General features: G+C 54.2%; 1 protein-coding gene across 2 annotated transcripts in view; it reads right to left on the minus strand.

Annotated features, from left to right (window-relative positions):
- Window positions 1-1,096: 1,096 nt before the first annotated feature.
- Window positions 1,097-17,812, minus strand: part of CMKLR1 (chemerin chemokine-like receptor 1) — a 40,222-nt gene continuing 23,506 nt past the window's right edge. For both annotated transcript variants that reach the window (XM_027124452.1, XM_027124451.1), the window contains exons 2-3: window positions 5,465-5,540; window positions 1,097-4,757 (exon numbers count right to left, since the gene is read on the minus strand). In XM_027124452.1, the coding sequence (XP_026980253.1) occupies window positions 3,657-4,754 (1,098 nt within the window). In that variant the 5' untranslated portion in view covers window positions 4,755-4,757; window positions 5,465-5,540 and the 3' untranslated portion in view covers window positions 1,097-3,656. The remainder of the gene's footprint in view (window positions 4,758-5,464; window positions 5,541-17,812) is intronic.

Raw genomic sequence — 17,812 nt, forward strand, 5'->3', positions numbered from 1 at the left:
GCCAGGACATGTCACCTCTCTGAGCCTCAGGTGGTATTCCACGAGTTGCGCGGGGAAGGCAAGGGTCAGAACCCCCCAGCATGGAGCCCCAGGCTTGCTTCAGTCTCTTTATTTAAGAGAAATGTTGTCCTCGGAGAGGGGAAGCAAGCGAGCCCCCTACCTCAAGGTCTGACGAGCAGCTTCCTGGTTCCCCTGGTCTTGGATACCAGCCCCAGTAGCAATTTTCCAAAGCCAGAGCATCACAGCATGTCAGGGAGGAACGGGAGACGGAGGCCAGAGGCAGGAGTTGGGGAATAAATGACCACTCCATCCAAGCCAGCACCACCTAATTTTGCAGATTTCTCGAAGGGCAGCTCTTAGGACCTCAGTTCCCTCATCTGTAAAATGGGAAATACCTGGGTGGTTTGAGTTTGAATGGCCCTGTGGCTCTCATGATTGGATGCTCTCTTCTCCCACCCATCCTGGCCCCTAAGCCCTCCAAGCTTAAGGGCTTAAGGCAAACTCCTCCCTCAGACAGCGCCTAGGTGGGTCCCCCCTTCTGAGCCCCTCCCTCTTGTCTTGCTCCTACTTCTTCTCTCCCTTCCCCTCCCCCCTCCCTCTCCATCCTCCCAAGGGCTGAAGAAGCTGGGAATTCAGGCAGCAGACCCAGTTCCGTTTACTACTGTATGACCCTGAACAAGTGAGGTCCACAATCTGACCCTCCCTTTCTGCACCCCCCAAGGCGGGTCTGATGGTTCTCTTCTCACAGGACCGTTTTTGAGGGTTTGATGAGATTTTGTGCCTGACACATGGTAGATGCTTGATAAATGCCAGATCTCTTTTCTTCATTGTCCTTCTCTGTTTCCTTTGTGCTTCCCTCCTCCCTCCCTCTCCCCCACCCTCAAACAGCATCTTCTCAGCTTGTCCCTCTGCCCACAGCCCCGTGCCCCCTCCACCCACCCACCAAACCCAGGAAGCAGCACGGAGGCTCCACTGGCAGGTCCTGGCCCTGGAGGGAGGGCTCTCGGGCACAAAGCGTGTTGGCTGCCCGTGGAGTAATTCAGATGCACGTGCTTTGTGAACTGCAGGGCCTTTGTATGTGTGACCTGTGGGGTCATCAGAAGCTGTAGGGACAAGGTTGAAAAGGGTGTTATGGTTGCACTTAAGCATTTGATGAGGAACTACAATCAGAACAGGAAGACTTGGTGGGGCAGCCAGAAAGAGCGAAGCCTGGCTCTGAGGAGGAAAACAGCTGGCTTTCATTTTGTTCCTGTTCATCAGCTTTTCCAATGACAAAATGATTTCCTGGCTTCCCCAGCCTGGCCTGACCTGCACGCAGCCCGGAAGGAACGAGACACTGAGCCCCAGGGAACAGCACGGTCCTCCCCGAGTGGCTGGTGACTGTCTCTGGGGCCTGGAACACGTCCCACTCCATCCTGCGCCCTGGATGCTTCCCCTGTGAAGTTGGGAAAGGGGGTGACAGGGGGCGCTGGGCAATATTTAAAGCTCCCTTAGCTCAAGCTAAGTTCAGATTGCTCAAAACCATCGGAGGCCCCAGCGGGGTCAGTTCAGAGCTGCCTCACCAACACACTGACCCAACAAGGGAAGGAACAGTTTGTCTCTTAATGAGGTGTGATTCCAAACAGCCCATGGCCTCGGGAACTCGTGGCCCGTGCTGTGTTGACGTTACATCTGTTCACTGTATCTTGTTGAAGTGGCTTCGCACCAAAGAAACTTGGAAGAGAGCAGAATATGGACACTTGGAGGCCAAAGGGCCCTCCCGTCAGGCCTCTCTCCCCACTGCCCTCCCCCGGAGAGCTGGGGGGGGACACAGGAGGTGGGAGCCAGGGTGGGTGGCTGTGAACGGATGCCCAGGGAGCTGGGAGCCAAGTACATTTTCTTTGCCACGTTGGATCGTTTTTGAAAACTATTTGCAAAGCTGCCTTTAAAGCCCTTAAGATGTTTACATTAATCTGCTGAGGGATGCATATATATTTACGGTCAAAACCCCAAGCCTCTGCCGACTTATTTGAGCCAGACAGACCTAGGTTCAAACCTAGCCAGACTCTAACAGAGACCTGCTGGGTGCCCTTGGGCAAGTTACTCAAACTCTGAGCCCCAGACGCCTCATCCGTAAAAGGGAAGGGATGATTGTACTTAACTCAGGGCTGCTGTGAGGGATAAATGAGATACACATGTAAAGTGCTTAACATAGAAGTGCTAAATAAATGTAGGTTACCAGGATAGTCTAGAATATTCTCAGTAGATACATTCTCCATAAAAGAACAGAGTTTCTGGGACCAGACGGAGCTGGGTTCAGACGGGTAACTGTGCCCCTGGCTAGCTGTGTGACGTTGGGTGTGTAACTTCCCTTCTCTGAGCCTCAGCTGTGTCGTTTGTAAATGGGACGATGACACTGCAGCACAGGGAGGTGTGGGCCCCAGAAAAGACAATGTGACTGCACATAGGAGGGGCCCTAGGCCTGTGGGCCCCCCTCGGCCCTGCATCTCAGGAGCACGGTCCAGTGAGCCAGGCTCCAGATTCTGCTTCAAGCTCGGGGACTGAGCCCTCGGACTCAGCTTCAGCCCGTGAGATGCTCCGAGGTTGCTTCCTGCAGCTGATTTTGGACTAGCCTCCAGCCAGGCTTTGAGGAAGCTGGGAAGGAGTAGATGTCCCCCACCATCCTCCCATCTGCCTCCTGCCCTGGAGTGTTTTCTTCTGAGCATCTCCAGCAAGAACCAGTGGATCAGGGAAGAGGGAGGAATCCCCGTGATGGGGTGGAGGCTGCTGGTGAAGCTGCCCACCTCGAACCAGCCCAGGGTAACAAATGCAAAGTGAGAACAGGGCTTGGGGCAAGGGGCTGGCATCACCCCCACCCCCAAAATAGCTACGGCCCAAAGCACCATCGCCCTGGGAGGTTCGAGGGTGAGTTGATACATGTCATGCACCCTTTGAAAGGTCTCTTCTTTCTTCATTCCTTCCCCCAAACCCCTGAGTCCTCATCACAGCCCTGCCTCTCTTGCCCTCACAAAGAGCCCCATGGCTCCTCAGGACCTGTTGCCTGTCTTTTCAGCTGACCTGAAAGTCAAATGCATGGTCCCGGGAGTTCCTGTGCTCACATGTCACCTTCTCTTCCCAGGGAACCTGGAGAAGGTGTGTGCATTTCCACACACCCTAACCCAGAGGAATGGCTTGAGCGGCAGGATTTCTGGCCAGCTATTGACAGAGGGATATGAGCGAGGCGTGACCTACATCACACTGGGTTTGCTCTGACCGCCTCTGCTCACACCAGGAATGGACCTTGAAAAGCGTTTCTGTCATTCCTGGGAAGCACTCAGGTAGGTAACTGATCCCTCTGTCTTATGCGCATCCCAGTTCATAGCAGTGCTTTTGAGAATTCTCCCTCTTTTGCTTTGCATCAGTCGAGGCTGGTCTCCCAGGATGCACGGGAGGCTCTTCCAAGGCTGAGCACCGTAGCATGCTCTGTCCGCCGTGCCCCTGGAAGAAAGGAGTTCTGAGCCCTGGATTCCCAGTTCAAAACACAGTTCAGCCCCATGCAAAATACAGCAGGCATCTGTGGGTGCCCAAGATGTTCTTGCCGTGGTCTCAAGAAGGCGTAGCTTTCAGCCTCCAAGGTTGGGAGTATCCACGGGGGGCGGGGGTGTTCCAGGCGAGGCTCAGAGCATGCTGGTCTCCCTCTCGTTCATGGATGACATCTTGGTGAAACTTCTGTGGCTGGGATAGGAGGAGTGGCCTGTGTCCTCACTCAGAGCATGAACCAGACGGGAGAAGAGGGCCACCTTGAACTTCTTGAAGTCCTGACCCACGAAGACGTAGAGAATGGGATTCATGCAGCTGTTGGCAATGGCGATGGCAGTGGCCAGGGGCACACCCAGGCTGAAGACGGAGCCAGGCATGGCGCTGTGATGGAGCTCCAGAAGGTACAGCGTGTGGTAGGGGCACCAGCAGAGGAAGAAGGTGATAATGATGGTCACGATGACCTTGAAGGGCTTCTTAGTCTTGGCCAGGCGGTTGCGCCGCAGCTTGCAGACGATGGTGACGTAGCAGGCGGTGATGATGAGCATCGGGGTCAGGAAGCCACAGAGGAAGCGGGTGATGGTCACCGCCACGTGCCGGCCAAAGCCCACAGCGTCCACTTGGGGATGAGTGGGCCACGAGGAAGAGCTGGTGGCAGACAGGCTGAAGTTGTTAAAGCAGGATATTTTCCCGTGCACGTGGGCTGTGTCCCGGAAGACGAGGGATGGGGAACTCAAGAAGAAAGCCAGGACCCAGATGACCATGCAGGCCATGTAAGCCAGCCGGACGCTGCGGTGGTTCTGGGACCAGACGGGGAGGAGCACGGAGATGCAGCGGTCGGAGCTGATGACAGTGAGCAGGAAGACGCTGGTGTACATGTTGTGGATGAGCAGGAAGTTGCTGATCTTGCACATGGCTGTGCCGAACACCCAGTGGTAGTCCATGGCGGCGTAGGTGATGTGGATGGGGAGGAAGACGTTGAACAGGAAATCCGCGACGGCCAGATTGAGGAACCAGACGGTGTTCACCGTCTTCTTCATCTTGCAGGTGGCGATGATGATCACCAAGCCGTTGCCCAGGATCCCGAGGAAACAGATGATGCTGTAGACCACCACCAGGAAGATCCTGACCACCCTGCCTTCCAGGGGAGAGAACTCCTCCAAAACCACGATGGGGTCGAAGTCATCAGAGTACACGTACTCATAGGTGAGGGAGGTGATGTTATTCTCATCCTCCATTCTCTGCAAGCGGAGGCAGGGGTCATTAGGGGTCATTAGGCAGGGGTCATTAGGGGTCATTAGGCAGGGGTCATTAGGGGTCATTAGGCAGGGGTCATTAGGGGAACTTTGATGAGAACTGGCTTTAAGAGGTTGACCTTAAAGCCAGTGTGACTGACCGTGTCCTCCCTGGCTGTGAGCAGGGCCAGTCGGGTGGCTTTGCTATTTTATTTACTGGACTAACACCTCTCAGGCACCTCCTATATATCGGGTACTATTCTAAAGGGTTGAGGTATGTAAACTCTTTTCATCCTCATAATAACTCAATGAAGGTTGTTACAAACCCCATTTTACAGATGAGGAAACTGAGGCACAGAGAGCTTGAGTCATGTGCCCAAAGTCATACAGCTGGGAAGAGGCAGAGCCAGGAGTCAGGCCCCAGCTTCAGAGTCTACGGTCCCTCTGGACCACCATGTTTTTGCTGCCTCTCTGGGACCCTCCCCTTTCCCTGACAGTCTAGTGGGAGACAACTATTCATCAAAAAACTGCTCAAATCATGGAAAAATCGCAACAATGCTAAGCGCAATAAAGGAGAGGTGCGTAGTGCTGTGAACTTGGTTCCGACCATATTTCCAAAACCCAGGGACAGCTGCACTGACAGTGCACCCACCTCATCCTCGTCCCACACTGATGCCCTTTGGAGAGATGAGTTCAGATCCCGTGTCCCTTACCGTTCACTGTTACGATGCCCAAAGCTCTCCAATGTGGGTCCTTAGCCAATCAGTTCCCAAACACAGCTGGAAACACCTGCAGGGAAGAATGAGGAACAGCAGTTGGCTCTGGATCTAAGAACCAGAGGTTTGGGTGGACCCAGAGCCAGAGGTTGAATGTATCGCTGTTACTCCCACTTTCCAGAGGAGGAAGCAGAGGCTCAGAGAAGCTAAATGATGTGCCTGAGGTTACCCAGCTGGGAAGTGGTGGAGCCCCCTGAACCCAGGTCAACAGCTGAACCCTTCATCCCAACCCCCATCTCCACCGACCCCCCCATCCCAGCACATCCAGAGACGAGAGCCCGATTCAGGGATGGGTGCAGGGGAGAGAGTATGGATGGCTCGATACGAATCCACTGCCAGGGCAGGACCCAGAAAACACCATTTCAGGCGGTGTTGGGGACACAGGAGACAAGAAGAGGAACTGCCCAGAGCACCTACTCTGTGCCAAGAACTATAATTTCCTCATCACATTAAATCCTCCCAGAGGTTCTTCCAGGCAGGTGATACTACTCTTGGTTTGGAGCTGTGGAAACTGAGGCTCAGAGAGAAGCATCCTTCTCACCGGGCATCTTCTGGGCCCTCTGTTACCAAGAATTGGGCCCTGGTGTCACAACGGTCCGATGAGACAGACACAAATACATTCCCTGAGCATCTACTATATGCCAGACAGCTGAACTGGTACTTCATACAATCCCCATAACAACCTTGTTGGGTATTTTCCCAATTTATGGAAGAAGGAACAAAGATTGGAGAGTTCGCAAGCTTGGGAGGTCTTAGAGGAGGTGGTCTCAGGCATCGTTCACACCCAGCCTTGGCCACCTGCCAGCTCCGTGGCTTTGGACACACGACTTCTCCTCTCTGAGCCTCGGTTTCCTCATCAGTAAGATGGGAATACTCACTACTTCACAGAAAGGATGTAAGAATCACAGGCGATCAGGAATGTGGAGCGTTTGGCCCAGTGCTGGCACACTCAATATTAGCGATTACATTGCAACCCAAGGGTAAACAGCTGAATTCTGAGCTGGAATCTGAACCCAGGGCGCTGACAACCCAGAGCCCATGCACTTTCCACCACCCATGTTCTCCCCATCTGACAAATGGGCTCTAAACAAGATGTTTCAGCCTGGCGACACTGGCAATCGACACTTCATTATCAATAAGTCCAGCCCTTCTCCATATAAATTCATCATTGCTGCTTGATGGGCTCGAGGTGGTATTTTATTGCATAAAAGTCATCTTTCGCTTTTTATTTAATAAAAGCCACTTGGAAATTTCCATTGAGGACTCTGGGCTCAAAGGAGCGGGCATCATCCCACTCTGCAGCCTGGGAGAAGAATCCAGAAGTGTCCAACCAGGGGTCCCCAAGGACTTCCTGTGGGACGTGGAGAGAAGACGGGGAGGCAGCAGCTGCCCCCTCCCCCGACTCCCACAACTGGGGGAAACGTGACAGGTGTTCACGATAATAATGTATGTGCTGAGCATGTGATTCAGATGGTCTCACTTTGACCCAGGTGGGGCCACAGCGAGGCTGAAGGAGATGAAGACCCTTGCCCAAGACATCTGGGCAGGGGGTGGGAGAGCCCGGATTTGAACCAGGTCTGCAGAATGTGGGATCTTGCCTGCCACTCCACGCTGCGAAATCGTGATCTCATGACAGCCACCGAGTGTGTCCTTGAGGAAGGAATGAGCATGTCCGCGTTCCCTGTTCCGGGCTGTGCAGGATCCAGGGACGAGGCCGTGGCTTCCCAGGTTGCTTTTCCACAGGGGCTCATGGTCAGTCACAAGGGACAAGACAGAGGTGGTGCTGTGTCCTGAGCAAGGCCAGGCTGCCCCCAGGGAGCCCCGCAGAGGGGCATCCCCTAACCTGGGCATCGGAGGCTTCCTGTGGCAGGTGGGCTATGGGCTGAGGTTTGTTTTTTTGTTTGTTTGTTTGTTTTGCAGTACGCGGGCCTCTCACTGTTGTGGCCTCTCCCGTTGCGGCGTACAGGCTCCAGACACGCAGGCTCAGCGGCCATGGCTCACGGGCCCAGCCACTCCGCGGCACGTGGGATCTTCCCGGACCGGGGCACGAACCCGTGTCCCCTGCATCGGCAGGCGGACTCTCAACCACTGCGCCACCAGGGAAGCCCGTATGGGGCTGAGTTTTAAAGGGCAGTTGTGAGTTAAGACGGGAAGGAGGGAGGAGGGAGGGCATGCCAGGCCGTCTCCCCCGCCCTCGCATCCCCCCCTCATTAGCGGGCGGGGGGGGGGGCGGTGTCTGAGCCCCCAGAGGAGGGCGAAGAGTAGCAAGGTCTCAGGACCCAGCAAATGGCACTGAAGCAGCTGCAGAAATGCGACATCACGTCTGGCTCTCCCGCTGGGCTGGAAGCAGCTCGGGGTCGGAGATCACAGGTCTTTTCATCTTTGAGCAGGGTGGAGGCCAGGCTGGGCCTGCACAGGGTGGTGCTGACATCCCCCGGCATGTCTGTCCGACTACTCCTCACCCCTCATCCCCCCAGGAATGTCAGTGTCCCCCATAGGTGTGTGCCCTTCCCCTCCACTCCCCCCTGCCTGAGCCCCTGGGATCTCCCTGCACGGGGGCACCAGTCACAGGTTTGCCCTCAGCCTCGGCCTCTGCTCTATCCCGACGTACATCCCTCCTGTCCTGTACTGCCCCCAGCCTGGGCAGTAGAGCAGAGCAGTCAAGGACACAGACCCTGGGGCCCAGCCTAGCTACCAGCGTCCAAATCCTCCTCCTTCATGAACTCCCTGTGACCTTGAGCCACTCAGGTATCTTCTCTGTGCCTCAGTTGTCTTATCTATAAAATGGGTATAATCGTAATAGTTCAAATGGTTGAGAGGATTAAATGTCACATGCAAAGTACTGAGAACAGGGTCTCTTATGGGGTAAGCACTATGTTTTTACTGTCATTATTACTGTTATTATTATTATCATCATTTTTCACCCTCAGTCTTCTACTCTTAACTCCCTTCTAAAATGTCCTTTGCCATTCTAAAATGGCCTTTGCCATTCTAAAATGGCGAGAGGGGCCAGGAAGGCCAGAGGACCTGGGCATCTTGCCCGCTTGTCTCCCCAGCTCTGGGTTCAAGGGCAGGTCAAGGGCGATACAGGCAAGAATTTGCTTCTCTAAGCTCCAGTCTCCTCACCTCTCCAGAGGGGTAAGAACCCTTCCCTCATTGCTGTTGGAAGGGTCAAAAGAAATGACAATGACTCCTTTGCCAATTGTAAAGAGCTGTAAAATTCTCATTATTCAGATTCCTTAAACCCTCTATAACCAGGAAGCTTAGGAAAAAAGGGTATAAGTATACATACATAATCTGTGTATACTAACATTGTATACATAATATGTATATGGCTAACATTTATTTGAGCACTCCCTATATGCTATTGTGCTCTGCCATAGCCTTACAAGGATACATTAGCTTGCAGTTAAGAAAACTGAGGTTCAGAGAGGTGAAGCAACTTGCCCGAAGACACACAGCTGGGAAATCTGACTCCAGAGCCTGACTTCCAAGGATCCCAAGTGAAAAGTCTCTTGGGTTCCCCCTGCTTCCCTGAGAGATTAGGAGTCCCAATCCCACCTCTCTGAGCTCTCTAAGCCTTAGCTTTGAACCCTGAGAACCCAGACCTTCATCACATTCTTGATCCTCCCATGGAGCTGCCTTCCCCAGTTTCCCTTTGCCTTGCCTTCAAGGTCCCTACAAGCAGCTACCACAGGGAAATCACATCTGTCATGCTGTATTAGTCCTGGACAGTGATGCTACCCACTGCCTCTCTCAAGGTGCCCTTTATGAAGTTCCCTGCCCAGTGAGAAATGCCCTGGAGAATTCAAGGTAAGGAAAAACATTATTTCCTCTGAGGAACTAGGCTGCTTCCTCAATCTTAATAAACAAAGTTCTACAAAGGATCACGTTTCCCTTTTTGATGTGGCCATAAGGAAGCTCAGAGTCACATCTGCAGGTCAGAGGCAGCAAGCCCATTCGTCCTGCTGGTCTGCAGTTCCTGCGTTGGTTTGGGTTGGCTCTGATGTCTGCATCTAGCTATACTTTATGTTGGTTTTAGTTCCTTGTGATAGATAAATTGGGGCACACTCTAGCCCAAACATTGTACCAAGCTTTTTAGTGGCATTCGCTCATACGTCCCCAACAAACCCCAGCAGTAGTACTGCTGTTACTCCCAGGGTAAAGGTAAGGAAGTGAGGCTAAGGCACAGTCAGCTAGCAGCCAGTTCACACCCAGGTTGCTGGGACTCTGTGCCCTGCTCTTAACCATCTTGCTTTCCAGAAAGTGGAGCACATCTTTCCATGTCTGTTCACACCCTTGCTGATGCCCCAGGGTCCCCAGCTCCACCCTCCCGGGAAACCTCCTCTTTGCTCCCCTTTCTTAGCCCCTCAAGGAACCCATGTTCCCCAGTTTTCAGGACAATCTGGCTGAGGTCTGGGGCACAGATGGGAATCGTTTGCCAAAGCTGACACTGTCCATCACAGCCCAGGCGGGCAAGCGAGCCTGTAGCCAGACTGTCCTTCTTTCTGCCCTCGGCTCCCCAGGGAGCCCAGGGGACAGATGAGCTGTCCTGGCGCGGCTCCCAGATTCTTCGTGTGATCCCAAACTCACACCCATTTGGAACCAGGACCTAGAGCTGATCTGCTCTGAGGCTCCTGAGACAGACTCCCCAAGCCCGTCTTGGCAGTCCTTTCTTTGGGACAGTTCCCATAGGTCCCCAGAAGGGGATGCCAGGGAAGAGGTGGTAGGGGAGGCAGGAGACCCGCTATGACACCGGAGCAAGTTTCTTCCCCATCTCTGAGCCTCGGTTGTGCCATCTGCAAAATGGGAATGATAACCCCTGCCCTGCTTACTTCTCAGGGCCGCTGGGAGCACGCATTAAGGCCCTTCAGCTTGTCCCAGGCTTGATGAGGATGATGGAGAAAGACCCAATGTGAGTCAAGGCCCTGGGAGGTCTGAGAGCTCCACTTTGTGGAGAGACAAAGCTTCCCGAAGCGAAGTAACACATTTGCTACGTGGCGTCTGCCAACAATCAAAATCACTCATTTTTTCAGAGTGTTTAAGAGTTTCTATTCCCTTTTAAATTTCCTCTACAAGTTCAAACTCATCTCTGAAAACCAGGCTCCTCTCCAGCCGGTTTTCCCTTGGCATCCCTCCTCCCACCCCCTGCAGTGGGTTAAATGTCTTCCCTCAAAAAAAAAAAAAAAAAAGATACGTTCACCAGAACCTGCAAATGCGACCTTATTTGGAAAAAAGGGTCTTTGCAGATGTAATTAACATAAGGATCTCGAGATCATCTTGGATTAAGGTGGACTCAAATCCAATGACAAGTGTCCCTATAAGAGGAAATGACAGAAGGAGGTTTGACACAGAAACAGAGAAGGCCATGTGAAGAGGGAGGTGGGGCCTGGAGGGATGCAGCCACGGGCCAAAGAACACCCAGAGCCCCGGAAGCTGGAAGACACAAGGAAGGGGCCTCCCCTAGAGCCTTCAGAGGGAGCACAGCCTGCGATGGCTTGTTTTCAGACTTCTGGCCTTCAGAACCACGAGAGAATATACATTTCTATCGTTTTAAGCCCCCCGGTGTGCAGTCATTTGTTACAGCAGCCCTAGGACACTAGTACACCCTCCGTTCTGGCTCCGCTGGCACCCTGCTCCCCACAGCGGGGCACGCGGTATTTACATGATTATTACTGGCTTCACACATCTGACTAGATTGCAAGCTACCTGAGGGGGAGGACTGGGTCTTATTCAGGCTCCGTATCTCAGGTCAGAGCAGGATGCGGGCACCAAGTGGGTCCTCGGGATATTGCTGTGTCCTCACGTGGTCTTCCCTGTGTGCCTGTGCGTGTCCTAATCACCTCTTCATATAAGGACATCAGGCAGATTGGGTTAGGGCCCACCCTAATGACCTCACTTTTCCCTAATCACCACTTAAAAACCCTGTTCCAAATACAGTCACATTCCCAAAGTACTGGGATTGAGGACGTCAGCATTTGAATTTGGGGGAGGGGACACAATTCAGCCCATAACACCTACATAGTTGTCATTATTGTTAGAACTTAACACTGCTATTTGCTGTTCCTCCAGATCGCTCCCTCTGTGCTGGGATTGCCACCTGGAATGTACAGGGAACGCCTTCCTGCAAATCCGAAAACACAGCAACCCCAGCAGAAAAATGGGCTAATGATATAAACAGGTAATTTACAGGAGGGAAACCTCCAAACCGAGGTATTAGACAAACTGATCATCAAAGACATGCGAATGAGAACTGTGGAAAGGTTCTAGAAAGCTGGGATGGAGACCCCCTGGGGCTGGCACAGGCTTCATGCCTTGCTGCGGGTACCCGTGAACCCCTGCGTGCCCCCCAGCTCATGTGCGGTGTTTGGAGGGGCATGCCTTAGCATTGGTTCTCCGGAAGCAAACCTCACGTAAGCCTTCCTGCAAAGGTGATTATTAAGGAAGTGTTCCAGGAAAACCCAGTAAGGGAGTGGAGAAGTAGGATTAGGAAAGGGAGGAGGTCCGACAAGGGGGCAACGCCAGGCAAAATCCCTGGGGAAGGTGGCTTGGTTCATGCCGGGGTCAGGGAACAATGGAGGTTGAATTCCAGGAGGCTATATATATCCCTCCATCCTGTCCTAGGAGGGGCGCAGTCCCAGGCCCTCCCAGCGCCCGAGGGCAGTCCTCCGACAAAGAGCCACAGGTGCGGGCTGTCAGTAGCGAGAGCCCACGGGGAGGCTGTGTGCCCCAAAACGGTCAAAGATCCAGGCGTCTCGGGCAGCGCAGGGGCGTCTGCTGACGGCTGGAAGCTGGAAGCTGCTTACGTCCGGTGTGGGAGGGGCAAAAAGCTACGCAGCTGTTAGAAGCAACAGATTAGCAAGTGTACACACAGCGAAAGAGCACAGCTATTTAAAACCACCTACCCAAATAGCACGTAAGTACACTGAAAACAAGCCTCCAAAAGCAGTAACACACGTTCTTCAAGAACAGGGCCAAATAACGAGATACACGCTGAACAGATTAGAATAGCTCCTTGGGAGCGGGGGTGGGAGGGAGAGGGAGAAGGAAAAGGGGAAAAAGGAAATGAATGCAGAGAAGAATGAAAATAAGACAAGGGCGGGGGCTTCAGAGGCCTCTGAGGCAGATGGGGATGGGTGGAGGGGTGTCATTATGTCAGCCTTCCCTCCCCTCCTGAGGTCCAGAAAAACCCAAAGCAAACAAACACACACCCCAAATTCCTGCCCCCGGGGTTCAGGCTTGGGCAGTGACCAGCCCGTGCCTGGGTCACTGAATCCTTCATAAAGCCACATTGGGCAGGGGAAGGACCAAACAAGCAGCCTTGTCCCTGCCCGGGGCCTTGAGAGCCCCGCCCTGCCAGCCTTCTCCATCAGGCTGGGAATGAACTTGGATGAGCCCACAAAGGGAACAGCATCAACCCAGTCAGAGGTGGCTGATTCCTCCTGCCGGAGACCAGAGACCAAGCAGAAGACCCTGCACAGATGGTCCTGCCCTGCCCACCTGGCCAGGGCAGACAGACCTTTGCTGGGGAAGGGGTGGGAGAGCTCAAGGCCACATCTGGTTCCTCCCACCACAGAGAGCAGAAACCTCAGACAGATGTTCTTTGCTTAGTTTTTATTAAGCAAACGTGTATAGAGCCCTCACCAAATTCCAGGCACAGTTCTAAGCACTATTACAGAAGAGGAAATTGTGCCAGAGAGGTTAAGTGCCCAGGGTCACACAGATAGCTCAGGTAAGCAAGATAGGCCAAATTCGTCATTCCAGACAGGAGGAAGCTCAGAGCCCAATGAACTGCCAAACCCACTCTCCTTCCTTGTCCACTGCCTCGCCTCCTCGGGACATTCCAGAATCCTCTAGTCATTGCCCCAGTGGAACCTCCCAAGAGTCCCCACGAGGTGAGGGTGTGCATTTTCCAGGTGGGGCAAGACGAGGCTCTCCTGGGTTTCCCCCAAGCCCCCGTGCCTCTAGGTAATGGCCCTAAGGGGAGCATGTCACATCCCAGGTGCTGCAGGAAAAGCCCTTTGGAGGGGGCGCATTCATTCATCCATTCTTCAAGGATACGTGGAGCCTGCTGCCCCCTGGCCCTGGAGAGGAGGCCAGGGTGCCATGGGCACAGCTCTTCCCACCTGGACCTCCCCCTAATCCTGCAAGGTCACTGTCATCAGTCCTGATTTACCGAGGGGATGTCTGAGGCCAGGCAGCAGTGGGGGAAGGGTCATCTGCCTGCAGTCACACACCTGGTTAGTGGCAGTGCAGGGATTTGAACACAGGTCCTTAGGAATCCAGGGCCCCACCTCCTCCAGCTGCCACCTGCTAGCCTGTGTCCCCTGGGCTCAGGGGGCAGCAGGGCTGAGAGCCATCTGGGTGGCAGATGTGGCCTTCAGCTTCCTCTCCGTGTCGTTGCCACGCCCCTCTGCCAGGCTCTGCGAAGGACTTGCTCCCTTTCTGTCCGAGTCTGGCCTCTCCCTGCTTGCTTCTCCGTCGCCAGCCTCTGTCTTGGTCTCTCTCCCTTTGTCTCATCTTGTATTCTCTGTCTGTCCCTGTCTCTGTGTCTCGCCCTGCCTCTCACTTCTCTGTGCAGTCTCCCTGTCTTCTCTTTGTCTCCCTGTTCCCTCCCTCTCTCCCCACCCTCCCGCCTGAGAGCCGAAGCCACCCTTCACCTTCCGGCATCACTCACCTATGTGCCTAGCGGGCTACACCGCAGGCTGCCACCCTGTCTCCCAGCCCACTGCCTTCCGGCCGCTGCGTCTCCAGCCTATGGCTAACCGTCTCCTGGCTGCAGGCCCCAGGCCGAGTGCAGGGGCTTTATCAGGGCCCGTGGGCGTGGGAGCCCATCGGGGAAACTGGAAACTCTTCCCCCCATGTTTGCCCTGGCTCCTGTCCGCGTCTCCCACCTCCCCCATGGCCCACCCTGACAGTCCGGGCCGGGCGGCCCCGGATGCCTCTCCTCCAGCTTTCAGAGCCTACAACAGGCTCTCAGGAGCCGGGAGGCCCCTCAGAGGGCATTCTGTTTTGTAGCCGGGGAAACGGAGGTCCAGGAGAGGGACTGACCCTCCCTAAGCCTTAGAGAAGAGGGCCTTAGCCTGTCTTGCCCGTGATGTATCCCAGAGCCTAGAAGCCAGCCTGGTGCTTGACACACCTTATGCCTCACCACTCCGCCCTCAGGCCCTCAGCTTGTGACACAGATTTGCGAATGAAGCCTCACTCAGAGAGGTGAAGTGACTCACCCCAGCTCACACAGCCTTTAAGCATCAGCCCAGGGTTTGAACCAAGGACCCTCTGACCCCCAAACCTTGGCTCTTTCTACTTGCCCAAGATCACAGCCTCAGCCAGCAGGTGAAACATAATGGGGCCTTCCAGGCACCACTCTCCCGGTCACAAATGTCCCTCCTCGGCAGCGTCCCCACCTCCCCCAGGCCCTGCCAGCCAGCTTAGGTCCTGATGCCTTGGCCTCTGCCACAGTCCTCTGTCTGGTCCCATCCACCAGTCCCTCATCCTTCAGGGCAGACAGAGGGGGCCTCGAGCCCCACAGCCGCCTCCAAGAGAGATCCAGGGGTTACCATCCCTGGATCCCCAGCCCTGAGAGACTCAGGAATCTCGAAACCACACAGCAGCAGCTGTTCCAGCCACAGCCCTGGCTGCCAGCGCTGGGACAGAATTAGCTCTGTGTTGCGAGAAAATTTCCTCCCTGGTCCCACGCCCACACCCGGGAGCTCTGGCTGAGTCACCGTAGTGGGGATCGAAGGTGCTGGCTGCCTAACAACCTGCCCCATTTTCTTTGGGTTTGGGCTTAGGACTCTGCAGCGGTGGGAAAAAGCAAGGAGCTTATGCCCTTCGACGTGGGCAACCTGCTTGCCCAGAGGCCCCAGTAAACCTCCAGTGCCTGATGGCAGCACTGAAGCAGGAAGACTGCCCCACCCCACCCCCACCGCCAAACATCCACTCCGCTGCCTGGATGCCCCCCCATTAGGATGATCCATGCTTTCTCCCCAATGTGCTGTCCTCAAATTCACTGCTCCCTGCTCTGTGCCCTGCAGGCTGAGCTGTAGGAATCATATTATTAACTCCCTGCCCTCTGACCTCCAGTTGACTCCATCCATGAAGGCCCAGCAGGGGCTGCAGGACAGGAAGAAAGCAGGTCGGGTGTTTATTGTCCCAGTGCCCTCCCTGCAGGGTCTCCATGAGTCGGTCACAGCTACACAACCTGGGTCCCAGTAAGCAGTCCCTCCCTGACCCCTCGACCTAAGGGCAGGAAGGGACCTGGGGTCTAAGATACAAGGATGCATCATTTAGGCTGTCCACACTTTCTAAGTCCTCCCTTGCCTAAGAACTCATCAAGTCCTCCTTTGAGAGGGTCATCTGTTTCCCGCTGAGACCCTGACCCAGAATCCAGACTCTCCGTGTCTCCCCCTCCGACACCCACACGTCTGTTTCCTAAACAGCTCACAAATCTGTCCATCATTTCTGCCCGCCTGGGTGAGTGCTAGAGATCCCTAACCAGCATGTCACTTCCAGTATAATTTCATTTTCCACCTAGTAGCTGGAGAGACCATGTCAAAATGCAAACCGCATCACAGCTCTCCCCGCTTAAAAGCCCCTGGCAGCTCCCCTTTGTTCTTAGAACAATGCTAACTCCTTACCGATGTCCCGGAGGCCCAAGCAGTCTGGCCCCTGCCTACCCGAGGACTGAGCGGAGGCTGGACCCCAGCCCCAGAGAGAATCCTGACTCGGAAGCAGATTCCTGGCCCAGGTAGAGGGCGGACTCTTCCTTGCAAACCCAGCCCCACTATTTTACTGCAGACCCAGCAGCTATTCCAGCCACAAAAGACCCCCAAGATTGTTTGGATGTATGTGTCTCTTTGGACATATGTCCAAGATTGTTTGGACGTATGTTGTTTGGACGTATGTCTCTCTTTGTTTGGACGTATGTCTCTCTTTCCAGGCCAAAAGGCTACTCTGGCCCCCACCGTGGGTCCAATGCACAAACACTACGAATTCTCCCGGCCACTCAGCTTACATCCAAAGCGGTCAGGGAAATAGCCTGGGTCTCTCCCCCGTAAACAGTGCCCCAGCCCCTGGAGGCGGCCTGTAAACAGATTTTCTCCCATGCTTATAACCCACTGGACTGGGAGGCCCGGCATCCCGTTCGCTTAATCCCCTGAAGTCAGCCTTGAGTCTACTCACGTAAATAGTCCCCAAGCTGTGTACACAGAGTATCTGGAAGGCAGCAGGCACAGGGGTTTTACGTGAGCCGCTCAGGATGTGGTCGGAGGAGGCTGCCAGTGGTGGTCGCCGTCTCCCCAGTGCTGGCAATGCCCTCAGTGTTCTGCTCATGGCGTGGGCTTGGAGCCCAGACTCTGAGTGGCTCCTGGGTGCCCTGCGAGTTGTCATAGTTCCAGCCCCTGTCCCCCTAAATCCAGGCCAGCACAGCCCACCTTCAGCCCTGAGGGCCAGGCTGCATCTGATACCGCCCCAGAGCATGGCTTCTCCTCTGGGTACCTTGAGATGCGTGGAAGGGAGCAGCCAAAGGAACTGTCCCCATCTTTAGTGCCCCAACCTGCTGTGGGAGAGAAGGGCGAGGAAGCTGAAGACCGGCCTCATCTGCTTCTGCAGCCCTTCTTTGCAGCCCCTCCCTCTCTCTCTGTTACTCTGAGAACCTTACCAGGCCCCTGAAAGTCACTCCTGGACATTCTGGTAAAGAGCTTTTGACCCTAGAATGCCAGGGTTAAATATTATAATAATCACCAAAATATCAATATTTTATTGAGTACCTACTATATATGCCAGGACATTGAGAAGCACCTTATGTGTATCATCTCACACAAACCCAGGGGGATCATTATGGCCATTTTAGAGTTGAGGAAGCCAAGGCCAGAGAGGTTAAGAGTCTTACCCAAAGTCACGTGGCTAGTGAGAGGCAGAGGTAGGATTTGAACCCAGATTAAGAATACAGTGCTCTTTCTTTTATACCTTACAGGATCTACTTGGCAAATGTCTTTAGATAAATCCCTGACCATCTGGGGCCTTGGTTTCCCCAACTATAAAACAAAGGAGGTTGGAGTTGATGGCATCAAAGGCTCTCTTCCAGCTTTAAAATATGCCATAATTGAATGGGCCAAGTGTCTGTCTATTCCTAGCCTTGTGCCCATAAAAAGACAGCGTGGCTCAGCTCCACGCTGTGTGACCCCAGACAAGTTGCTTTACCTCTCTGAGCTATAGTAGGGTTGCCTATAAAATGGCAATAATAAAACCTTCCTTTCAGAAAATCCAGGGATCTGGATGAAG

The sequence above is a fragment of the Aethalodelphis obliquidens genome, unplaced genomic scaffold (genome assembly GCF_003676395.1).
Source record: "Aethalodelphis obliquidens isolate GAN/ISIS:26980383/991018 unplaced genomic scaffold, ASM367639v1 scaffold28, whole genome shotgun sequence".
Taxonomy (NCBI): Eukaryota; Metazoa; Chordata; class Mammalia; order Artiodactyla; family Delphinidae; genus Aethalodelphis; species Aethalodelphis obliquidens.